The 24,370-nt window shown below is 51.1% G+C and overlaps 1 protein-coding gene and 2 long non-coding RNA genes across 7 annotated transcripts; 1 reads left to right on the forward strand and 2 right to left on the reverse strand.

Annotated features, from left to right (window-relative positions):
- The first annotated feature begins 242 nt into the window (after positions 1-242).
- On the forward strand, positions 243-22,763 carry CFAP251 (cilia and flagella associated protein 251). Of its 5 annotated transcripts, XM_074886808.1 has the most exons (23): positions 243-2,105; positions 3,313-3,525; positions 4,620-4,967; positions 5,088-5,228; positions 5,715-5,824; positions 6,273-6,381; positions 6,801-6,881; positions 7,348-7,425; positions 7,938-7,982; positions 8,309-8,526; positions 9,120-9,314; positions 11,109-11,356; positions 11,450-11,598; positions 12,380-12,553; positions 12,852-13,036; positions 13,551-13,665; positions 13,880-14,043; positions 16,939-17,029; positions 17,241-17,384; positions 19,893-19,991; positions 20,079-20,307; positions 21,499-21,600; positions 22,532-22,763. In XM_074886808.1, the coding sequence occupies exons 2-23, from the start codon at positions 3,400-3,402 to the stop codon at positions 22,645-22,647; spliced, it is 3,267 nt and encodes a 1,088-aa protein (XP_074742909.1). In that variant the 5' UTR covers positions 243-2,105; positions 3,313-3,399; the 3' UTR covers positions 22,648-22,763. The 5 variants fall into 5 exon arrangements, 3 of the variants coding, with proteins under 3 accessions (XP_074742909.1, XP_074742908.1, XP_074742910.1); XM_074886807.1 differs by lacking the exon at positions 19,893-19,991 and having other exon boundaries at positions 243-3,525; XR_012631260.1 differs by lacking the exons at positions 19,893-19,991; positions 20,079-20,307; positions 21,499-21,600; positions 22,532-22,763 and having other exon boundaries at positions 243-3,525; positions 13,555-13,665; positions 17,241-17,279.
- LOC141951057 (uncharacterized) lies at positions 11,605-20,475 on the reverse strand. Its single transcript, XR_012631262.1, has 5 exons — positions 20,287-20,475; positions 19,875-20,031; positions 17,221-17,343; positions 15,118-15,568; positions 11,605-12,018 (listed from the first exon to the last, which is right to left on the reverse strand). It is a non-coding gene; the product is annotated as an uncharacterized LOC141951057 (long non-coding RNA).
- Positions 20,493-24,256, reverse strand: LOC141951058 (uncharacterized). The gene is made up of 3 exons (XR_012631263.1): positions 24,159-24,256; positions 23,599-23,717; positions 20,493-20,645 (listed from the first exon to the last, which is right to left on the reverse strand). It is a non-coding gene; the product is annotated as an uncharacterized LOC141951058 (long non-coding RNA).
- Positions 24,257-24,370: the final 114 nt, after the last annotated feature.

A 24,370-nucleotide genomic window follows, 5' to 3' on the forward strand; every position in this document is an offset into this window, starting at 1 on the left:
CTACTTTGATTTATTTTCAGTAGTTCATATAGTTGTGATAGAAGTACTCCTAGTCTGGGTCCTTTTTTCTTTTTTTCTAAATTAAAGAAAAAATAATAATTTTTTTATTTGTGGTAGTTGGTTTTGGTGTGTATAAACTCTTTGAGGGGATTTCAGGGATGATTGGTTTGTTCTCATCTTGTTTCCCGTTGAACTTCAAAATACTCTCCCAAAACAATAAAACCCATTCTTGTAGAAGTTCTTATTTTGGGCAATAATTGTGAGCCAGGTTGGGTGGGTTAAACACAGATCTGCACAGAAACAAAATCATGACCCCTGACCTTCCAGAGCTGAAGCCCCGGTAAGGTGCAAGTCTTTGACTGCTTCATAACCAGGTTGTGACATAAGTAACGCATCACACGTAATGAGCAATTTTGTTATAATTGTTATTAACCAGACCTGAAATTAGACTGAAAAAGCAGTCTAAGCCCCCAGACTTTTAAATCACTCACCCAGGGCTCTGTGGTAAATTGAGTAGGTTTACTCTTTTGATATTTCAAGTGTTTGTGTTTCAGCCTACAGTCCAACAGAGCAGATTCTCAGTGAAACCATAAAGCTTCAAAGCAAAGCTCCTTGCTGGGTGATTCCTGCAGGCTTCACGGCGCTAGGGAGGAAGCGTTGCTGCAGCAGCCCGTGGCAGCGTTCCTTGGATCAGATCGTATCTAGATAATCCCCATCAAAAACAGGCTCACCCTGATCTTTCAAGTAATTTTCAAAGGGCTGAAACATGGCACTGTGGTGCCTCATCTCTTTTCTTGAAGGATAACAGAAGGGGAGGCATTTTGGGACTCTGTTGCATGCGCATCCTGTCCCGCTTTGCCAGAGCAGTTGTGAGGCTGAGCCTGCACTGCTGACCCTCACCAGGCGCTGTGACCCACAAAGGCCACTGCATCTCCCAGATCCCCTGTGAAATCCCGCTGGAAAGCACTGTGATGTCCCTGGCTGTAGTTACTCCCCGTGGAGTTGTTCTGTAGGAGGGCTGAGTCTCTGCATGGGACCAGAGTGTCGATAGATTTGTGTAAAACCAGAATTTTTAAATGCACACATTGGGTTTGGGAGCCTTGTTTTTTTGCAAAAGGACGGCTGTATTATAGGTGCTGCTGCAGTTTCTAAACGTGACTGTACCTATGTCTGCAAGCTGCCCCTCTCTTTTGTCCCTATAAACTAAAATGTAGGTATAAGTATGTGGATAAATTGGGTATCAAGTTGCAGCTGAAATGTCAGACTGTCAAGGGGCTGGCCTTGGCTGTGGCTTGCTTTTACCTGAGCTGCAGGTTAATCTGGGTCTAGATACCAGTCCAGAAGAAAAGCTCCCATGACGCATCCTTCCAGGCCTTTGTATTTGTGCCTCCTGGGATGAAATGATCTAGAAAATCCCAGCTTTCTGTACCGCTCTTGAAACGAGGTTAGGGGGTCAGTCAGTCCAGCCCCATCAGCCAGGTTAACTCCTGCTCTCGGGGAGCTCATTTCCCTTTCAGCGTGGAGGGTCTCTGAATGCTTCAGAGGACTCTCAGCTCTGTGAAGCTCTTGTAGAAGTGCATCTTCAACCTTATGTCCTAACTACTGCATCCACAGACCGGCCGGTTGGGTGTCCTGACTAGAACGGGTTGAACGATCCCAGCAAGTGTAATAAACACAGATTATGTTGCAGAACCTGCTGTGGACAGGTAAGGTTTGAGCTTCTTCCTTAGACCACACTCAAACCTCCACTGTAGGACCAGAGCAGAAGAGGAGCTGCTCTCTGTCAGAATAAACAGGATTTTTGTGCTGGAGAGCAGAGGTGACTCCCGCTATCCTACATGATCAGGGAACGTGGACTGGATGCTGCTGTCTGGGGAGAAAAGCACCGTATCTGGACAAGCTTGGCGTGCAGGTGCTGATGCACTGAACAAGGCTGCCTTCCTGCACCTAGCAGAGATGGCTTTAAGGACCAAATCCCTGCTCCTGAAGCCATAAAACTCCCCTGATTTGAAGCAGCTGGTTGGTACCACAGAGGAGGAGTTGAGAGCAGTCGTGTTTTGAGAACCCGCCTCTGCGCAGCAGCCTCTTCAGGTCGAGGAGATAATGTGAGCTGATAACAAAACTCCTTTTCTCTCCCAGCAGGGTACGAGCCTCTTGCTGGGCAGAAGGAAAAACAAATTAGATTTAGAAATTGTTATTATTTGAGCTTAACAGCAAGGCTGCAGTCAACAATTGGGCGTGCTTAGAGCTGATTATCTGCAGTGGTGGAGGCGATTGCTTGGAGTGATCCCTGCAAATTGGGGTCCCCTGTGCGAGTGCCATCCTGGCAGAGAGCTGGGGATGGTGGGGGGACCTGGCAGTGGTTGGAGGCTGATTTTTCTTGCTTTTATTCTGCTTGTCCTGCTCAGGGGTGCCAAGGGAGCAGAAGCTGTCCACAACGCCTGAGGGGGGCACACTTTGAGTAAAAAACCCTGGTCCCATTCCCCGGACAGGGCGAGGGTTCCGTTCCAAAGGGGTCTGGCGATGCCAAGAGGGACTTTGTCACAGCCACAAGCAGGATTTAGGCTTGGGTAGGGCAAAGCGCAGAACGTCTCCCCACACCACCAGGTTCCTGCTTTGGGCAGTGGGTCAGCGCTGCCTCTCCTTGGCAGCTGGTGGGGATGAAGAGGGCCCCCCCTTCTCTCCCTGTACAGCCTCCTCTCTCCCCCCGGCGCATTCGGGGCTGTCGCTGGTGGCGGCCGGTGCAGCCGTTGGTGCAGCCGTTGCCTGGGAACAGCAGTCGGAGGCAAACAGAAGCGGGGACTGGTGTGACGGTGAGCGGTGGGGTCCCCAGGGGGGTCTCTTGGGGCAGTTGGGGAGGCACCAAGGCCTGGAGGAGGCTTGGAAACGATTCTGCGGTCACCCCAGTGAGACCTGTGGGGTCGCAGCCATCCCTGAGCACCCATTCTGCCTGCTGAGGCCAGAGGGAGGGTTTTTCCCAGGGCCCCCTTCCCACTCCTCTGAAAACTTTCTGTGCACAAGGCTCCAGTGTTGGCTCAAATCCAGACCCGTGAAGCTGGAGATGAACCAGCTGCCCCCCAGGAGTAGCCCTGCTACTTATGGGGACTGTGGCAAACCCCCATCGGAGGGGAAATGCCCGTGCCCGGCGCAGCGTTCAGGCAGAGTGAGAGGGAGTCTGTTCTCAGCTGGAGTAACCGAGGCTGTGTGGGATTGCTTGCGCTCGGCAGGAGCGTTACTGGAGCTGAAAAGGGGCTCTGGGACCAGTCTTCCAGCTTCACAGGTGTCCTTTCCTTCCACTGTGCCAAATTCCAGGTGGTTGTGCAGCCAAACCCTGCGGGGGGGGGGGGCGGAGTATTTCTGAGCATCTCCCTGCCCCAGCTCCCTAGAAGGAGGGTGAGGATGGATGGGTCAAGTGAAGTTATACCAGAGGAGACAACTGGAGGAAGAACAGGAGTAAGCAGTGAGCCCATGGAGATGTCACAGGATGGACAGACAGCTGAGGAGACAGCCGTGCTGCCCAAGCAGGTGAGGGCAGCACCACCACAAGCCCTGCCTGACACAGGGTCCACGGGCAGGTCCTGGTGGAAGCAGATCCCCCAGCTCCAGGACCAGGGTTTCTCTCGAGATGTCACTGGGGAGGCAGAGCAGGAACCCCACCAGTGGGGCTCGACAGATGCAGCATCTCTGCGTAGTCTCAGTCCAGCCATCAATACTTGCTGAGCACTTGAGCTGCCTGAGAGTTACATGAGCAGGAGGGAACCCAGCCTCGTCTCTGCACTGAACGAAATATTATCTTACCTCCCTCAGAAACAGAAACGGTGTCCAAATGAGGTTTATGTCTTGCATGAGAGATTGCAATAGGAAATCAAGTAGCCCCGTGGGGAGAGGCAAAAGCTAATGTGGATCCCAAGAACAAGATTAAGCGGCCAATGCCCAGACTGGGGAAATCCTGTCTGGGGGCTGCTGCGAACTCTGACACCCCAGAGCTATTTAATTTATTTATTAACAGTCTGGTGAGGGGCTGAGGAAGGTGGTGGTGGGATTTTTACCCTCACTTTCTGTCTGCTTGCCAGGCAGCACAGCGAGCGGCGCTGGCAGCAGAGCTGGACTTGCTGCAGAGCCCTTCGCAGCCATCTCAGCCCCAGTTCCAGGACGCAATTGTCCTGGTTTTAACCTCAATTTGCCATCATTCCCTCTCCAGCCTGTGACCATGCACCCCATTGCAGTAATCAATAACCCTTGCATGGAGAATAGTCAGGGGGTGGACAGTAAAAAGGTCAGACTTCTTGCCTTCAAAGGATGTATAGGTTAGTTTTGGAGGAGAAACTCAGGCATCTTAGCCCAGGTGATAGGAGCTGTTGGGAAGGTGGTGTGAGACATGGGATGCTGCGGAGGTGCAATGAGGGCAAGGCAAGATGTGCAGAAAGAGAAGAAACAACTGGTGGCAAACTTCCCCGGCACAAATTCATAGGCGGTTTAGGAGCAGAGGAGTATCCTGATATTGGATACCTGCCCTGGAAGTGATGTAGGTTGGATCTGAGATGTGCTGGGGTGCTTTCCCACTAGCTGTGGACTAGCCCAGGAGCTAGCGCACACCGAAACCTCTTTCCCTTTCCAAGGACCCCCTCGCTGCTGCTAAGGGGAAGGAAGGATTACCAGAGGATGCTGCCAAGGAGAAGGCAGGCACCCTGCCCAGCACCTGGGCTGGGAGGCAAGACACGACTGCCTTAGGGACAGCCCTGGGAGCAGACACTGCTGGGACAACACACCTGGATGGTGCTGGACCTCCCTCAGCACTGCCTGAGCCCAGGGGGGCTGTTTCCAGTCCTCGCTCAGGCTACGGGGAGCAGGAGATGCAGCAGAGGAGCGGGGAGGACGATGGGCGCAATAGCTCTGCCAGTTTGGTGTGGGCAGCCACGCCAGGGACACTCTTCCAGGAGGACAGGCAGGCCTGCCTTCACCCGCTCGTGAGTACCAGTGGGCACAGTGCCCGGCGCTCCTGCCCAGCTCTCTCCCATCACCCCAAAGATCTTTTGTGGCTTTTTTGTCCTGGCTGCTAAGAGCCAGGAGCTGCCTCTTCCCTGCAGAACCTGTCCTGGGTGTTGGGCTACAACAGCAGCCTGGCTGTGCACAGCCTGATGGACGGGAAGGACCGGGTGCTTCTGTACATCTCCTCCCACACGGTGGTCATCCATGATGTCCTGGGGAACAGGCAGTACCATCTGCAGGTCTGGCATTCAACCCACATGTCTCCTTCCTCCTCCTCCCTTTCTCCTGAAATCTCTTCCTCCATCTCTTTTCCTGGTGCTTAGGGATCACCTATAACTGAATTGAAGAGCAGCCCATGCAAAGGAGTGTATTGTTTTGCTTGCACGCCCATTGCAATTCCCAACATGTGTTGGTGGAACGTCCTTTGTGTTGGATTGCAGCGGTGACCATGAGCAGCACGTGCAGCATGGCCCCCTCTTCTCCACTGCTTCTTGGCTTGGGGAGCTGCAGCCAGTGCAAGGCACAAGGACGGGGTGGTGGGTTCAGAACTGCCTGTGAAAATGGGATGCAAAAGTTGGATTGGAGGGATGAGAGTGGAGGACCCTTGGGAGAGGAGACGAGGGGAGATCACGAGCAGAGCAGTTTGATGAACGCTTTAAATAATCGCTGGGTCTGGACGGCACTGGCAGTGCCTCCACAGCACTTTGTTGCTTCTCTTTCCTCAGGGCCATACGAATGTCATTTCTTGCCTGTGTGTGAGTGAAGACAGGCGCTGGGTTGCAACCGCCGACCGAGGGCCAGATGCTCTGATCATTGTGTGGGACTCCTTCTCTGGGTAAGCTCCTGGAACCTCCTCTTCAAACACCTCCTGTGTGCAGTAAATTGCTTAGGACTGACTCCAGTCTCAGCTGAGAGTGAAATGGGAAGAACACAGGGATGGAATAAAGCAGCAAAGGAGCCAAAATGGAGCCGAGGACTTCGCTGTCCTTGTATCACCCACAGCACACTGAGATGGGCCCGAGCTCCCCCAGATTAAGCACATCATGTCTCCAAGCTGTAGTCTTTTCTAAAAACCTCACTGGTGAGTTGTTTCCCAGAGCCATTTACTTGTGAGGAAGGGATGGAGAGGATGTTGAACATCAGCTGCAGTGCTGGCTGCTCCAGTGGCAGCACCAGTGTTTGCAGACTCCCTCCCTGCCACACAGACCGGGGTGGGCTGTGCCACAGGTTTTGTGTTGAACCCCTGTGCTGCTGTGAGTGCTCACGAGGGCTTTGATCCGTAGGGTACCGGTGAGAACCATCTTTGGGAGTCATCCAGAGGATGGGATCAGTGCTATTGCTATTTCCCAGGATGCGAAGTATTTGGCAACCATTAGTGCTGGTACAGTGCAGGTAAAGAAAATATCTCCTCTTTTGTAGCCTTGTGAGATAGATTCCCTGGAACTTTTTCCCAGTGCAGCGAAGGGGAGGTGGAAATTAGGATGGGGAGAGCAGGTTTGCAGAGTGATGGCTTGTTTTTGCTGAGCCATTGGAAGACAGACCTGGATTTCATTAAAGTGAATGCTGTGGAGTTGAGAAAACGGATCTTAAATTGAGGTAAAAGCTTCTGACTCCAATGCACTTTCACTGAAGCAATTTCTAGCACTATTTCCTGAAATAAAGCTCTCTGCTGCCAGGCTATGCTGGGTTTATCCTGCTCCAGTCTTTTATGTCCCATCATCCCCTGCAGCTGGAGGGGATGGGGTTCACCTGGCTCCCCCGAGTTCCCAGAAAAACCACAAATGTCCGTTGGGTTTTCCCTTCTCTGCCAGAGAGTTTGTGTTTGGAAGTGGACTTCACCCACAGAGAAACCCGTGTGCAGCACAGAGCTGAGGCCTGAGTTTGGGTATCAGGTGAGTGACCGCGGCTGAGGGGCACAGAGGAGCGTGATTGGGCTGGATTGGGCAGCCCCATCCTCACCCGCACCCCCCGTACCCCCACCCAGTACAGGGCTGCTGGTAGATGGCAGCTGGAGAGGGGAGGCAGGATCACCCCATCCCTGCTGCACCCCAATGCAGTGGAGCATCTCGGGGCCATTATGGCTGCTCCTCTGCTGCCCAGCAGCCATGGGGACCCCGGTGGGATGTCCTTCACCATCGCCCTGACACCAGCAGGAAAAGCCCACGGCCCCGCCAGCTTGTCCCCACTAGCAGAGGAGAGAGCGCAGCTCTGGTGTTCCACAGGGAATTTGGCCTCTGTTTTCTGTTGAGTGCAGGTGCTGAAGTGGGTTTTGGGTAAAAGTAAATGTTTTGCATGAACGAATAAGCAGAAAGCATTGCTCAGTTTGGCATTAATGTGATTCTCACCCTTTAATTTCAGGATTATGTAATTTTTAACCCTCAAAATCCCTATGAGTTTGTCAGCAACAGCAAAACCCAGGTGATATTTTACCTGTGGGTAAGTAGGGACATGGGAAGTGGTATTTCTGGTGCCAGACGCGCTCCCAGAGGGTTGGGAGGCAGCGCGGGGGGGCTGCACACTAGTGAGCAGCAGGGGCTGCGGGGCCAGATGTCTGCCCACGACTGGGGTCACTCCTTGATTTGCAGATCTGCCCCCCACCACCCAGTCGCCCCTCCCCACTCCCTGCCCTCACTAGACTCGAAGGTGGTCTGGGCAGAGCATCGCTCTCCCTCCACTTCCACACTGGGGTCAGGCCCAGCTGCGGCAGCGATGCTCTGCCTCTCCTACCCCTGCTTCCCCACGGGCCCTTTGTGTGCCTTGTGCTGGTCAGCAGCTTTTGGGAGAGGAGACCAGGGAGGGAGAGGGTGTTTTGTGCTCTCTAGAAGGTCTTGGAGCCTTTCTGCCCCGGGAGCCCTGCTTTGGTCACCACAGCACAGGGCCAGCGCCCAGGCAATGGGGAAGGGACATGCTGACATGCCTGTCCAGGACATTTTGTCCATTTTCCCCAGGGCGATGCCGGTTTGCAGTATGGAGCACCGTTCCTGAGCAGCCAGGTGAGTGCAGAGGGGACCGCAGCTTTCCTCCTGGCAGCAGCACTGTCCCTTCCCATTCCCTTGAGCAAAAACAGTGGCCATGTCCCCACCCTGTCCCCCTTGGTCTTCCAAAGGGACAAGCCAGGATTGCCTGAGCTGAGGTCAAGAGGGGTGCTCTCTCCTAGAGACACCCCACGGCACCTTCTCCTGGGGCTCTTGCCTCTGATGGCCCTGCCATGGGACGGGGAGGGAATGTCACACAGAAGGACCAAGCAGGAACATCTCTGCTTGAGGGGGGAAGAGCCAGCACCCAGGACAAACACATGGCCTCGCCTCTCTCTCTGCAGACCTTCAACAGCATGGTGGGACACTTCAGCCAGTCGGTTTTTCATTTTAACAACTCGCAAGCTCTGACGGGCACCTCGGCTGGGAAGCTGGTGGTGTGGGACATGGTGGGTCCCCGCACCCCCTCCAAGGAACTGCGGGCCAAGCCGCACAGCATGAAGGCCACCAAACTGGTGCCTGTGCAGAAGGACAGCCTTACTGTGCTCAAGGTGTTTGAGAGGTAACAGGATGGCAGTTTTCAGTAGCCGTAGGTATAGTCCTCAGATGTCTCAGCCACAGGAATGGCAGAGCTAATGTTGATGAGCTACTGCCAAGTGTTGTAGTTGTAAGTCACTTGGCAGCGTGGGAGGACCAGGGAAATTAATGCAGGAAAGCGCTGCTGATTTATAAGCCATTGCTCCGGCTTTTTCCAGCAATGAATTTGGCTAGGGGGGAAAAAAAAAAAAAAAAAAAAGAACTTTTAAAACTCCTGCTAATGTGATCCCTGATCTGCTGGGGTAGCTCAGACACTGTGCTGCCATGGTCACGGAGGATTGTGGATGAGTCTTGCTCAGTCTCCTGGCCTTTGCCGGCAGAGGGAGCAGACAGCCACCAAACGCCTTGGCAGCCTTGGGGACAGGGCAGGGGACACTGCAGGGTCACAGCAAAGCCTGGTGGTTTCTGCACAGCCCTGGGCTTTCCCCCTGCACGTCTGTATGGGGCTCTTCTCATGCACTTGTGCAGAGAAAAGGTTGCTTCTGCCCAAGGATGCTATCCAAGAAATATTTGGGAGTTCTCAATCAGTGTGTGGATTAAGTTTTCCCTTCCTTGCAGCTGCATAGTAACAGGCGATGTGAAAGGTCAGGTTAAATTCTACGACGGGCAGCTGCAGCTCCTCACCTGCTACAGCCACAGCAGTGTGGGTCCCATTCAGTCCATCTCCTTCTCCAAAACCCCTCCTGATCCTCCTGGTGCCTCCCTAGCCTGCTCTGACTCCTGCATCGCCAGCAGCCAGCCCTTTGTCACTAGGTGAGTGACCCTTTATAAACCCAAGTCTTTTCCTGCATTTGCCCTGCAGCTTGAAAGCTGGGGAGATGGTCAGATGAAAGCTACCCCGCGGGCTTCTGCCTTGGCTGGAGTTCCAACCCTGTACCCGGGGGTTCTGGGCAGGACAGGGACAGGGAGGGAACGTGCCCCTTTATACCCCTTCTCCACAGATTTTTCACTTTGGGCATTTCTCCCACCTGCCCACCCGAGACAAGCAGGGGGGTGTCTCCTGGGCAGCCCCAGGCATCTCCCAGCGGCCACCAAAACCCAGGTGGCCCCTGGCACATCTTCAGTTCTGAACTTGATGTGATGCCTTGGCACAGGCATGAGAAGTGTTAACACAGGCACAGCGATGATCTGCTGGTCCCGGGGTGCACAGCTCCTCTGTCACATACTCGGCACACTAATGCCGAGCCTCCAGCTTCTGCTGGGCCCCTTAATCCCCCCCCTTAAACCCCTCCCGTGGATGGCTATTTCCAGTTAGATTTTATCATGGCTAGTCAAGCTAATCGGGGCAGTGGCAGTGCAGAGACTGCCCCAGTGGTCATGGCATCCGTGCTGGGTTGTACCACATGGACTCTGGAGCTTGGGACAACCCCAGCCTGGTCTCCAGCCCCTCTCCGTCCCTCTGTGTGATGTAGCTGTGTCTGAGGATTTATAGAAAGTCTGCAGGCCAGATGAAGCTGTTCTGTGGCTCGAACCAGCCTGCAAACCATATGTCTGTCACTCCTGTTAAGGCTCTCCTGGCAACGTCTGTCCTTAGCTGCACGTGTTTTCCAAAGAGCCATATGGGACAGATTCCTCTCCAGCCTGGAGCAGCGCCCTGGGGAACGGTTTGGTTTTCCCTGTCGGTCTCTGTTGTCTCATCCCTCTTCCTGGGTTGCTGCTGCAGCTCCTGCTGCTTGCAGCCACTCTGGGCAGCACAAAAGGCAGAAAACTAAAGTGGAAACCTTGAGCCTGCTCTTCTAGCCAGGCTGGTGGGATCAGGTATGGCTAAAGAGCCCAGCTAAGGCATGCAAGAGCATCCTTCAGTGCCCGGGCCAGACGTGCAGAAACTGATGGCTGTCATGGGCCAGCTAGCAAAGAGGCTGCTGTTTCCCCACTCGTGCTGCTCGTGTGATGCAGCCATGCGCATCTGTCTGTGCAGCTCCTGTGTGGTCCTCTCTTGACCCTTTAACTGGGCCCAGACTCTCAGTCCTCAGGCAGACTGACAACCACACATATTTGTTCTGTAATGTGCATAATTATTCAGATGTCTGCTTTACACATCACCAATTATGCAACGGGACCCTCTTTGCTGCATTACGGTCGGCACGGCTGAGCGAACAGACAGGCAGCAGCTCTGTCTGCGGCGTGGGGCTGAAACTGTCCCCTGACCTTGTCCGTGGCAGCGCGGTCAACATGGAGCCACTGACAATGGTGGCATGGAGACATATGAAAAGACCATTCAGAGTATCTTCAATTGCTCATTTGTCCGTCTCACACACCAGTGATTTGCAAACAGCAAAAGCTACGCAGATGTCATTCATCTTCTGGCTTGCCTACCCAAGTAGAAAATGGAACTGGCTCCAGTGTCTTCCTGTGGAGATTTACCAGGTCATGAATAAAAAGTGCCACCTGCCTTCCAGGTCAAGAAGTATTTGCATATTGCATATCGCAAAATAGAAGTGATCGTCCAACTAAGTTGCCAAAAAGAGACTGATGTGTAATATAGCTTGGAGGCACATGAGCCAGCTAGTCTGATTCATCAAATTCTGTTTCTCTCACACTAAACAGGAACTTTATCCTTTCAACCTCTGATGCAACCGTGCTCCATGTTGCAACAGACAGGACAAACTTTGAAAAAGTCATGGAAGAGGCGAAGAAAGCTGTGAATGCCATCTCCTGTCACCCCCGGCAGGCACTTGTTGCTGTGGGGAGCCACTGCGGGCTGCTGAAGGTGTGGGACTACCAGCAGACCAAGTACCTCGTTAGCAGGATATTCACCCAGGCCGGCATCCAGTGCTTGTCCTATGACCCTGAAGGTATCCTGGCCTCATGACCCTCCCCACGTGCCAAGCACTGGGCTTCCCGGGAGGAGCGATTGTGTTGTGAGAGTTTTCTGGCATGTTTTTCAGGTTATTTTCTGGCCGCTGGTTTTACTGATGGAAGTGTTTACATCCTCGATGCCATTTCCCTTCAGTCCAGCTGCAAAGAGTTCAAGTTCTCGCGAGGTCCTGTGACTCATATTAGCTTCTCTCACAATTCAGAGTACCTTGCAACTGCTGTAAGCTTGTTTTTCCCTCTTGGTGATTTATATGCACTGCTCACGGTGCAGGTTTTGTTGGACTGGGAATTGCTGGCCATCCTGTGAGGCACGGCAGGGTGAGTGGTGTGGAGGGCTGTCCCTCCCCTGGGGCTTTGTGACTCTGAAATGCTTTTCCTGGCTTGAAGAGTCACTCTGTAAAAACGTCACCAGTCACAGCCGCTCCACAGACCTGCTGCTGGCAGCATCCCATTGCTAACTTTAGTGACAAGCCTTAGCTCTGCATCCATCTGTAGAAAGGGCTGGAACAGGGATTTCCTCCAGGCTGGTGCACCACGAAGGGGGTTGCTCCCTGGGTCCCACATCTCAGTGCAGAAATGAATTGAATGTAGAAATGTATTGAAGCAGTTTGGCACAGAGGTTGTAGCAACTGGTGATGATCTGTACAAAGAAAAAGATACCCCCTTCATGCCTGGGTGCCAGGGCAGAGAAGTGGGAAGCATCTGAGGAGTCACTGAACTCAATTTAGTGCCTCTCTGCTGTGAGAGCACAGCAGGGACTGCTCTCCAGCCAGGATGCTCCAGCCAGGCTGAGAACCACTGCGGTGCTGCCTTTGGGAGCAGCTGCCCACATCTACTTGACCCAGTGTTTTATCCTGGCTGTGACTCTAACCCTCCTGGTGGGACTCAACAAAACTAAAAGGGCCGAGCTAAGCCCAGAGGGGACATGCAAATCTGTCTGCTGCCAGCCAGGGGATGTGCACAGGGATCGTGGCTTGTTGACCTTTGTGGTGTTGTTCCAGGATGAGAAATACTCGGTGACTGTTTACAAGAGAGTCCTGCAAAACGGGAGCAGATGCTGGGAACACCTGGCAGGGCTGCACTCCCACTACAAACCCATCCGGAGCATCCTCTTTGGGGTCCAGTTAGACAGCAACGAGCCCAGGCTCCTGAGCCTTGGGGAGGACCGGCAGCTGGTAGGTCAATGTGAAAGTCTAAAGGGCAGTGGAGCTTTGTGGTTAAAGCAGGGGGCTGGACAAGAGCATCGAGGGAGGTTCAGTCTTTGGTTCTGCAGCTCCTAACCCTTTCCCACCAGCTCTGTGGTTTCTCAGCCTGGTCTCAGGACAGATCTGCCCAGGGTTCAGGGCTGAGGCTCTGCTACTGCAAGGTGCTCGCCCCAGCTGCTGCAAGAGATGCTAGATCCAATTAGTTCACAAGGTCCAGGGTGCTGGCAGACCAAGGGGGAGCTGCTGTGTTTCCTTGTCTTCCCTCCAGGTTGAATATGACCTGAACAGCAGCAGCAAGGACCGCTTGGTGATCTTGCACAGGGACCGGGTAGAGCAGATTGCTGTGCCCCTATGCTTGGCCTGGTACCCACAGCTCAGCACCGAGTCCTTTATCCTCACTGCCAACAACTGCTACAAAATGAAGCTCTACAACACGACAACCAAAATGTGCAGGTAGAGGAGAGATCCATGACTACCACTGCCTGGGAGCCCCATCTTGACTATGTTCTCCTCTGTCTAATGCCTGCCCTACTGCCACCCATGAGCATGTGTTTGCTCACCCGTGATGCAGATCTTGGGATGACTCTAGGGCCCTCAGGTTGCTCCATCCTTGTGTCCACTCTGCCGTTCACTAGCGTGTTACCTAGTAAGGTTGTGGCTGTGAGTGGGTTTCAGTCTGTCCAGCATGTTGGACTTGAGACACAACAGTTGGACAACAGATAGAGAGGCAGGAGCCCACACAAGCAAAGCACAAGGACTGAATGATCTCTGAGCATTAAATTCCTCTCTTAGCCCCAGTGTGGTCTGTTCTAACCAGGGACCCTGTCTTGTCCTCTCAGCCAGTAGTACAAAGCCTTTGCACCCACTACACCTCCCCATATCTGCCCATCCTTGCGCATGGCAGTCTTTCAGAGAGGGAGAATGTTTTGTGAGCCCTAGAATGGATGAAAATGTTGTTTGCCTTTAGAAAGACCCTTTTGGGACCAACCTATGGCTCCCCATTGGAGAAGATACAAATCCTCCCAACAACAAACACTACGGACCCCCAGAAATGCTATCTGGCGTACATTACAAAGGACAAGGTATGGAGCCCCATCCGTCCCAACTGTACAAGAGCCCCAATGTGTAGACATGGTGGTCCCTGTTCCTTGGGGAATTTTGCTGTAGACAAAACTATGCGTAGGCTGGTCCCGCTCAAGAGCTGAGCGAACTCCCAGGAGGAGGATGTGGCACTGCCCCAATGTGCAGCCCTCCTGTGGGACCCCCAGCCCTCCCAGGCTCTGTCTTTCCTTACAGGTGGGCTTGCAGATTTTGCCTGTTGATGGCAACCCCCACAAGTCCTCAGCTTTCATTTGCCACCCAGATGGTGTCTCTGACCTTGCTAGCTCCTACGACGGATGCTACGTCTTCACAGTGGGGGGGAACGACTGCACTGTTATGAAATGGGAGGTCAACCTAAAGTGAGTACCGCAGGAAGGAGAAAGGAGTCTTGTTACGGCTTTCCACAGCTGTTTGGCCAACACAGCTGAAGCAAATGTTCCCCAGCATCTACACTGAGAATGGGGCTTTTGTCCTAAAAGGTCTCTGTTTGTGTTAAATCCAGGTCTCCCAGCTATTTCTGCGCTTATCTCAGTGAATAGGGTGGTGCTGCACTGATGGGGCAATGCAGCAGGGTGCTGCGTGGGAGTGTTTCTTTGCAGGGCTCTCTTGAGCACAGATCCTTTTGGGGGCAGGTGACAAAACCCTGCAGCTTTGCTCTCCTTCCACAACACCGTGCCCACGACCAGGCCAACAAACCACATCTGACAAGGGGGGGTCACAGTGTGGAGGACAGGTCCCAGCACTCATACAAGCAGGAGACCCACCACTCGCTGAGAGGAGCATGAGTCGAGGTTGGCAGCATCTCTGCTCAACCCTAGGGGCTGCCAGCTCCCAGACACCTGACCTGCAACCGGGTTTATTAATACTGGAGCCTCATGCCCTGCATTTACACAGGCTCTCCAAAAGCCTTAGTTCAGCACCTACTGACAGTTCAGCATGGTGGGCACGTGCCACACCTGGGGATGGTGGCATGGCAGTGGGGTCAGCCTAGATGGCGATGACCTGTCAGGCCCCACGTAGCTATGTGGGATGGCAGCTGAAACAGGAGGGACACATTTTGGGGGGGGCTTTGCTCCCCTCTATGGGATGTAGCTACATAGGCAATAGGGGTGATTAAACCACCAGACCTCACAGGCAGTGGCCATAGCACCTATAAAATACTCCAGTCTGGGAAATGGTACCCAAGTGGTAAGAAGTTGAGCAGAGGATTTTCAGGTCCTTGTGAGGGCCTGGCCAGTGTGATGGGGGATTGCCGGGGTTAGGCAGGGGATCAGAGGCGTGGCACTGGCTTCAGGAGGAGCGTACGGGGCGACTGCTGACACAAAAGTGTCTGCTCTTCAAATGGGATAGGCCAGCATTTGCTAGGAAATCCCCCCTGCATTTGAAGACTGGATTTAGGACAAGCCACCTTAATCCTATAAAGCTTTGCTTACATGAGTAAATGGACTGCAGTAAATGGGGTGGCTGGAGGAGTGAAGGCTGCTTTTGCAAACGAGGATTTCTAGGCTCTGGCCCGGAGCGTCAGTGATAAACCCTGCCAGGTTTCTTCCGCCTTTCTCCGCAAGCGTGCAATTTTCCTCTGCCAGCTCCCTTGGGCAGCGGTGCCAGATGCGTGCTCCCACATGGCAGGCGGGTAACGTGGCAAAGGCAGGATATATATTTTGGTTTCTTTACATGTCAAGGACCAACGCTGGTCATCGCAATGCATGTGCAGGGCAGAGGGCTCTCCCCTCACGAGCGTGGCTGCAGACGCCCGGTAGACACACCGGTGTACTTCGAAAGGGAACAGGCAGCTGGGAATGAGCTGAAAACTGCCAGGTCAGCGTGGAGCAACTTCACTTTTGCACTTCAAGGACTGGAAAGGGAGCTTATCCTGTGTTGGAGCTGGAAAAGATAGATAGCGTGGCGTGGTCTTTGTTGGTCTGTGGCTGGTTTATTTTATCCTGCATGTCACCCTACTAGCTCAGAACACGTCTCCTGGTTTCTGGGAAATCAACCCCACAAGAGCTGGCTTTTAGCCCTCGCTCCTATTTTTGCCTTTTGGAGTGCACCTGTGAAACACGGTTGCCCCTCACCTTCCTAGGACAAAGGTTTCGTGGTTAAGACACATGCTGATCCTGCGTAAAACATTTCTTGCAGGTACTGCTCACTCAGAGGAAAGCCCAAAGGGTGCTGGGCCAGCTCACCTTCATGAGCCAGAACAAAGGAAACCTGGGTGGGAAAGCAATGGACTTATTTATTTTCTTTTCCACTTTGTGTGGCTTAAGCAGTCGGGGGTCAGAATAAGCGACATTTTAAGGAAGGCAATAGAATATAAATGATCCTTCTTTATAATGGTTGGCCAGGGTCCAGGCAACATTGAATTTCTATGTAATTTGTTTTCAGAGCGAAGCTCTTGATGAGCTAATTATCATTTTATTGCTGCTTCTGGCATCTTGTGCATCTCCACTGTGTTTAATACCCAGATAACTTAATTATGAAAAAAGCATGAAGCTTGCAGAAAAACCCAGTGGAAGCAGCACTACAGAGGTGTGCGTGAAAGCTGCAGCCTTGCTGCCAGGCGTGGGGTATTATGTGGCAACGCTACGCCATGATTGCACTACCAAGCTTGGTTTCCTTTTTCATCTGCATAAGCCGAACAGATTCTTTTGGTTCCAACTGCCTATGAAATTGAAACAAAGAGGTGGCACTCAGAGCTTTCAGTTTAATGTAGACTGCACCTGCGACACAGTCACCCGGCACAGGAGAGGAAGTGGAGTAATGGATTGCACTGAGTTATTGGGGAAGAATGTGTTAGATGAAGGAACAGAGAACTTAGGTTTGTGTGGTTTATTGCAAACACCAAGCCCCAGCCCTCTCTGCATGTTCAAAATGCTGATCTAGCTAATTCATCTCCCTCAATGTCTCTATAAGGAAGCAGAAAAGCTAAATGCCAGACACCAAGCTCAAGTCCATGGAAAAGCTCCTGGCTCCCAGCCCTGTGCTCATTCCACTAAACAAGAGGACCATTCAGTAATAATTAATTCCCACACTGTGCTATTGTATGTAAAACCTGGGTATGAAATATGCCATAGAAGTGCAGGCTAATGATAAAATAGTACATGGTTCAAGGCAGTGCTTTTCTTTCCTGAATTCTGAGGCCCAGGGATTTTATTTATTTATTGAAAGTGTCTGTGAAGAATGACTAGAAAGGGAAACATGAAATCTCTCCTCACATGAACCCTTCCTGTACCTTCTTTCTCTGTTTCTGCCAGTGCCTTGGATGCTGCTGCTTCCCTGGGTGGGGAGGGCCTGATCCCATTCTACAACCTACTGGATGGTGGCAGAGAAGGCGAATTCTTCAGGGTAATTATGCTCACCGTGAACACTGTCCAGCAACATCTGGCTGGAGTTTAAGATTCATTTATACAGGCCTGACATTTCTTTATTTTTTTTGTCCAGCTCGCCTTTAACAGCGATCTCATTGATATGCCCGTTAGTAAATCTTAACAGAAGTCTTATCTTTTGCGCCTGTTGGTAACTGAACTTTACGGTACCTTGTTTGAATCCCTCGCAGGAACTGGAAGACTATTTTTACTATGCACAGCTGCGCAGCCATGGTATCGATACACTGGAGACCAGACAGGTGTCAACACATATTCCCTTGGAGGAAATTCCTTCTGTAATGAGAGCAATGGGATTTTATCCATCAGAGGAAAAGGTTGGCCAGTTGTTTTTATCGTTGTTATTAAAAGAAAAAAAGAGTAAGACTGATTGCATTTACCAAGTGTCCTGAGGGCCAGATTCTGACTACTGCCATGCTGGATGGCTCCAGAGTATATTTGCTGGCTTTCAATGTATTTAACCTGGTCTGCATCAATATAGTAGTGGTCAGAATCTGGCAGCAAATTCCTCAAAAAGTAATGATTCCTCACAAGAGAGCTGGGCAACCGCAGGGGCAGGCTGAGCAAACCTGGAGCCTGTTAGTTCAGAAGTGTTCAACAAAAGATGACCTCAGGGTCTTCGAGAGGTTGAGTGCTCTGCCACCACTGCAGAGGTGGGTTTCTTCAGAAGGTGAACTGAGAAAGTTGAGGAATGGATCTTCCTTCAGCTCCCAAGGGGAGCAGCCCCCATCTTTCCAAAGTCCATGGGCTGAAGTACCTTGTGTGCGGGCAGTGATGTGTTTTGGTTTCTCTGTGACTTCTACTAGTGGCTGAGCTGCTTTACATGCAGCAAGTGTTGGTGGGCCACAGGCTGGGTCCCTCCAGGTCAGGCGGAGACTCAACCAGAGCATCCTACGTGTGTTACCAGCGCGGGTGGGAATGTCCAGCTCCATGCAGTCACTCATTTGGACATTGACAGAGCCTCTTTTTCTTGCTCTGCCTGGGACTGATGAAAGAATGATTTTAGATGGAGACAGCAGCTTTTATTCCCACGGAACTTAAAGCTCTTTCATAACTGATAAACTCTGCAGAAGCTCTCTCTGAGCTTGCCTTTCAGGTTGCAGCAGTAGAGCTTCCTATCAAACATTTCTCAAGAGCTTTTTTAGCTTCAAATTTTACAGCAGACAAAGACAACTGATTTAATAAGGGTGCTCTTCTTCCCCTTTTGTGGCTGTTTCTACACAAGGCAGTTTGTATTGTATACAAACCTCATTTGTAATGTTGTAACCTGGCAAAAGGGTAATTAAAGCACATACAAAACAAAATTACTGAATCTGATGCAAGGAGATTTAAATAACGACCTCTTTGCACCAGCTACAGCCCTTCAACGCTGAAGGAGTTCTCCCAGGGGAAGCAGTACATCGCTGTGCTCCCTTCATCTTTCTGCGGGGGAGGCTGCGTTCATCTCTGCCACTGCACAGGCACCCCACAGGCTGCTGAGATGGGGCTGTGAGTCAGTGCCACCCCATCTGCCCGGGCGTACTCTCTGCCAGGAGAGCGAGCAGAAGGGAGGCAGGACCTTTGCCACAGCCACCACCTAACAGACTTGCTTTGAAGCCCCCGCAACCAGCAAATGTTCATCTGAGCCAGGACTGCTTTGCCCTTGTGTCAAGCTGTGGTGTTATCCCCTCGCGCTTTGTTAGATCTTTTCCTTGGGTTATTACATTTTCGCCTCTTGGGGACAGAGAGAACATATTCCCCTGGGAAACGTCTCTGCAAGAATAACTGTGAACCCCCACCCTGCCCCAAATCAAAATGAAAACAGCGTTTCAGGCATGGAAACAGAGGTGCTAAGCTGTTGTGAAACCAGGCAACTTACAATCTGCTTCTTGAAGCAGGCAGGACAGTATTAAAATGCAGAGAGAAAGTTCATCTCTCTCTAGAGTGTTTTAATAAAGGAAAAGCAGGAGGGAGAAAAGGCAGCTTGGGCTGACTAGCAAAGCTTTTGGGAATTGGTGTTTTTCTTTTGTAGTTCTGTGGGGCTGATATAAAACCTAATCCCAGATCAGCCAGAGCTGAGTGAAAATGACTGTTCTTGCCTGGTGTGACATTTGCTACAAGAAAAATATAAGGCTGAGATTTCCCTCTTCCCCGGGCTTCATTCAGTGGAAAAACTTGTGACACAAGGACAAAGGCCCAAGGCTGAATGCAAAGTCCTCCCCAGGGAGATCTTGCATCAGCTTCCCTTCCCGGGGAGTAGCAGGCCTGGTACGTGTTGGCACAGGGAATTCTCCCGGCGTTTCTCTGCTGCCCGTGTTATTTCCAAAGGGGCTGCTGCTTGGAGCACGAGTACGGTGAAGACATGGAGCAGATCCTGCCTTTCGGACACACATCTGCTCAGCTGCCAACTGGGCTGACTTGAAGCACCAGACTTTAGGAAAACCACTAGTATCCGGCCTGGCCAGAGCTTGCCCGTTTGCCTGAGAGAAGAGCGAGTGCTCCAGCTGTGCAGGATGTCTGCCCCACGGAGCAAATTTCAGATTTGGCTTGTGCAGTGGCAGAACTGCACCAGGCGCATGTCAAATCGGGGTGGGAAAGCCAGGGTGTGCATATACTGTCTGCAGCCTGGTTATGTTGGGTCTTTCATGCGTGTACTTCTGTAGCGGGGTGGTATATTTACTGGTTTGTGGTTTGCCTGCCCACTGTCCCCAGAGTGGAGACACAGCTGTGGCAAAGGTACTGGCAGCAGCTGCAAAGTCACCAAATGCCTGTCATAAGAAAACAGAAGAAATCCAAAATAACTACATATCTGTTACCCCCGTCTTTACCTTATATTGTCATAACAGAAAGCACGTAACAGTCAGCCGTGTCCATCCTCAGCTGCTGAGTGCTTATTACTGAGATATGGCCATGACATCTGTGGTACCAGTATGTGCATGATTACGGTATGTCGGCATTCATGAGACTGGAAACTGGCTTGATGCTCTGCAAAAAAGAAAACATATAACAATCTGTCTTGCCTTGATCTTTAGATTGAAGAAATGATAAATGAAGTAAAATTCAGCAAGTATGTGGATACTGGAGAACAAGTGACAACAATCAATTTAGGGGATTTTATCAAACTTTATGTAAATCATCGACCTGCATTTGGCTTGTCAATGAAAGATATACAACGAGCGTTTCAGGTTCTTGGTTATGATAATGAGAATGGAGACAAAGTTATTGACAGAGGAGACTTACTGTTGCTGCTTCAGTGCAGAGGTGAGTTATTTCTTTTCTAATATTAGGTTTATGCTTGCTAGTTCTGCCTTCAATTTCAGAACGTATTCACTGCAGCAAAAAATTAATCTGGAACTATAGCTCGGTAACCAGGGCAGGCGTGTGAAGCCACCTGTCTTAAGATTTTAAATTGAATAATCACATCTATTGTCTCAGCTGCACTTCTTTCAGTGCTCTGGAAATCTCTGCTGGCCTGAGGTATCTTGTCTGTCACATGGTGAGTATGGATCTTGGCAAATTGTACCCTTCTTCCAGTATAGCCTTATCTGAACCATCGCTCTCTCTTCCAGTCACACAGTCTCCAGAAAGGTAGAGTAAAACTGAAAAAGAGGGGGACAAGAAAGGAGGGATGAAATTGGTCAGTCCCGGGATGAATCTATGTGTGAAAAACTGAAAAGATGGGATGGTTTAGCTCAGCTGAATCAGGGAGAACACTATAAAGGTGTGTATAAATATGCTTATGGCCGATGCCATGGAGAGGTAAATAACAAACTTCTGTTGTCTTACTCCTGTTGTAAAAGTGCAGCTAAGCATTAAAACAGGTAAATGCTGTTTTACTCAGTACATCACCTGGTAAAACTCCTTGCCACAAAGAGCTTGGAAACCAAGGATTCAAGCAGGGTGAGAAAGGTCCATTATTTACATGAGTGGTGTGAGCATCTGTAAATAGATACATTAGATAGAACAGTTTCAGAACAGATCCATCACTTTATGGGCATGAGCCAGCCACTAACTTGGAACAAGTGCTACGTCCAGGTTACTCCAAGACACTAGATCAAGACTTTCCTGCACCTTCCTCTTCCTCCTCTGTGTGGAAATGGCTACAGCCGCAGCGCTACATGGACTGTGGCCTGCCCTGTGCCAGGAATTCTTCAGTGGGAATAGAAGCTTAAGCCCTTGCAAGTGCAATGTAGCCTAAAGAGCCATCTGCATCAGAATTTCTCCCTTTGATAAATGTTTTTGGCCAAAATGCAATATTCAATACCAATTTTCCTTAGGATCAACGTTCTCCTGTGTTGGGATCATGCGTTTTCCTTGGCGATGCGTATCGAGCCAAATCCTCTTTCAAGCTGTCCTGTTTCATTTGTACACGGTTCTTGTTTGAGTTGTCTTCTAGTTTTTGTGCTAACGACGCCATAACCCAAGAGGCCGGTGTTGCTTTGTTGTGTACAGGAGAGCATATGACAGAGGACGAGCTGGCGCAGTGTCTGACCACCCTGCTGGGCAAGCGGCCTGCGGGAGGAGGGTCTGAACCGGACACCTACGATCCCTCAGGTACAGGATTAACATTCCAGGCAGTGCAGAAGCAGGATCACTTCAATTCCCAAACAGAATAATTTCAATTGCAAACCCATTACCCTGTTAGGCCAAGAGCTGTCAAAAACGCTCAGACAAGATTGCAAAAATAGTCATAGAGCTACAGATTGTCCTTCATCCATACAGCAATTGCGTGGGTGTATCTGAAAATAAATGGACAATGAAATATAACTGGGACCTGACAAGATTATATTGCTGTTTGTCTGCTGGCTTGGAACGGAAATTAGAGACACACAGTGGAAGGTTTACACGCCAAAGTCCACAGACAAAAAGGAATCCTACAATATGCAAATGGCAGTGTTGATCGCATCCAGGCGGCAATGCCCATTGTAAGGGAGCTGCTGATAACCACTGCACTGGTCTACAGTTTATGTCCCAGTCCACACCAGCCTAGAACAGCAAATTACGGCACTGATTTCCGCCAAGTGGCATTGCCCATTGTTACTGGAATCAATGGTGAGTGCCACATTCTTGCACAATCCATGTCCCAGTCCACACCAGTCCAGAACAGCATCTGGTTAGGGCCGTTGACAAGGGGCCGCGCACAGCGAAGGCGCAGCTCCTGAAGGGAACTGGCCAGCACTGCAAAGCAACTTTGGAATCCCTGGATTCCTTGGGATCCTCAAATCACATCAAAGCAACAGAGTTGCATTTGGCCCCTTGACCCTCCTGAGGTAGCGACTTCCTGCAAGGTTGAGACTCGCAGATTAAACAGATTCGATCCCTGATGCAAACACATCAAGCATTAAACTAGTAAACCAATACTTCTTCATGATTACTTTGTACATCTTTAAAAGCATTCCATCCACTTACTGCTGCTTATAAATTTTCCTGATCTGGAAATTGACATTGCTATTGTGTGTTTTGTGTCGTTGTTACTGCTCTCCAGGTGCAGCAGCTTTGACTGAAGAAGAAATTCCAGAGGAAATCACAGCAGAGATATTCGCTGCTGACATTCTTGGCTTACCCATTGCTGAACCAGAAAAAAACAGAAAAAAGAGATGAATCCGGGGTCTACGAAGACACAGAAGCATAGCTACCACAAAGTTTTCTACTTGTTCCTACTTCCCAGTCTCCTCAAATGTCTTCAAAACTTGTGTTTTGTGTTTATTAAAAAGTAAAGATCACATAGTTTTGTGTTAATCAAACTCTAGAAAAAGACTCCAGTTTAGCACATGCCACAAACCTACGGGATCAAACCTATGTAGGGAAACACGGGGGTGGCTGTAAAGAATGAAGCGGTAGCTGCCACATTGTCTTCTTGCGTTCACCATCCCTATCCTTGGCTGGAACCTTCCTAGAATTCATTTCAGGTGGGTTTATGCCAGATGCAGTCTATTTTCATGACGTTAAAACAGTATTTATTTGTGAAACCTGACAGCAAAAGAGCAACATAGAAGTATTGTATTGATTAAATACCTTGATAAACAGAGTGTACAAAATGCTTGGATAGGTTAGAATGGATTTGTAATTATAACTCCAACAGAGTAAAGCAAGGAACGCTGCATTACACATTAAACCCAGGTTTCCATTTTGGCCTTTAAAACTTACTTTTTCTTTCTGAAAGTAGTAGTTCCAATTAGTCGTGTAATACCAATGGGACGGCATCTTACTGTGTTTGTATAAACAGCATAATGAGGCTGATATAAGTTGCTGTAGAAAGATCAGTGAAGTGCTTTTGAACAGCTTCCTTCTTTACATCATCCTCAGCATCAATTTGAATAATAATGTAGGCCCTTAAGAAGCGTTCCTTTCAGTGGCAATGTTTTTTAAACAGAGATCGCTGTTATGTACTCTGAAAGTATCTGTGATTGTACAGTTAGTACAAACAGCAAGGTGTGCACTAGATGCAAGTTAATGAAGAAGTCCAGCAGCACCACGACCGGAGTGCACCGGCTACGGGGCATGGGAGATGCTCTGCAGAGCATCGCTTTGAGTCTAACTCTGCCCACTTACGGATATGTTCATGTACTTCCACGTGTCTGTGTCGTATCAGATCCTCCGCTACTTAAAATCAGTCTGATTCCATGTTAATTACTGGAATTATTTTAGGCAGCTGAGAAACCTTATAGCCACTGCAAAAAAAAAAAAAAAAAATTAATCTGCATGCTATGGATTTATGAAGGATCTTGTTTAATACTTTAAAAGAACCATGGCCGATCCCCACCCTCGAGGTGCGCACTAGTGGCGGCTGGACGGGGTTATCGCTCCCCCAGACCCGGCTGCCCGGGAGCGGGGCTCTGCTCCGGCACCCCAGCACCGAGCTGAGGGGCGAGCGGCTGTCTGCCGCCGGGGGAGCCCCCCGGAGCGAGGCCGGGGCGCCGCGCTCCCCGCCCGCAGGGTTCGCACAGCCGAGCGGGGTGAAGGGGAAGAAGGAGCCAAACTCTCCCCTCACGGGCACCCTCCCGCCGGGCCTCCCCCCGCCGCTTTGTCCCCCTCAGTTGCAGGGTGGCGCGGCGGCCCCTTCCTCGTCCCCTCAGCTCCTCTTCCTCCCGCCCCCCTTCCCTGGCTCTCACCCCTCGACGCCCACAAAAAGGTCTCAAGCGTCGAGGAACGGGGGGTGGGGGGGGATCGGTGGGATCGGTGCCCGCCGTCCCCTCACGCAGCGCCCGGCCCCTCCCCCTCCCCACCCCCGGTTCGGCCCCGCGCGCGCGGGCCGGCGGCACGGGGCGCGTGCGCAGTGCGCGGGCCCCGGCGGGCGGGCGGAGCCGAGCCCGCGCCGAGCCCA

This window comes from Strix uralensis, chromosome 17 (assembly GCF_047716275.1).
Source record: "Strix uralensis isolate ZFMK-TIS-50842 chromosome 17, bStrUra1, whole genome shotgun sequence".
NCBI lineage: Eukaryota > Metazoa > Chordata > Aves > Strigiformes > Strigidae > Strix > Strix uralensis.

Bases quoted from the DNA above. Each gene is read 5' to 3' on its own strand.
- CFAP251 (XM_074886807.1), top strand. From the start codon at position 3,133: ATGCCCGTGCCCGGCGCAGCGTTCAGGCAGAGTGAGAGGGAGTCTGTT. The intron at 7,983-8,308 runs GTGAGTGCAGAG...CTCTCTCTGCAG, and splicing joins CACCGTTCCTGAGCAGCCAG to ACCTTCAACAGCATGGTGGG. The intron at 17,030-17,240 runs GTAATTATGCTC...AATCCCTCGCAG, and splicing joins GAGAAGGCGAATTCTTCAGG to GAACTGGAAGACTATTTTTA.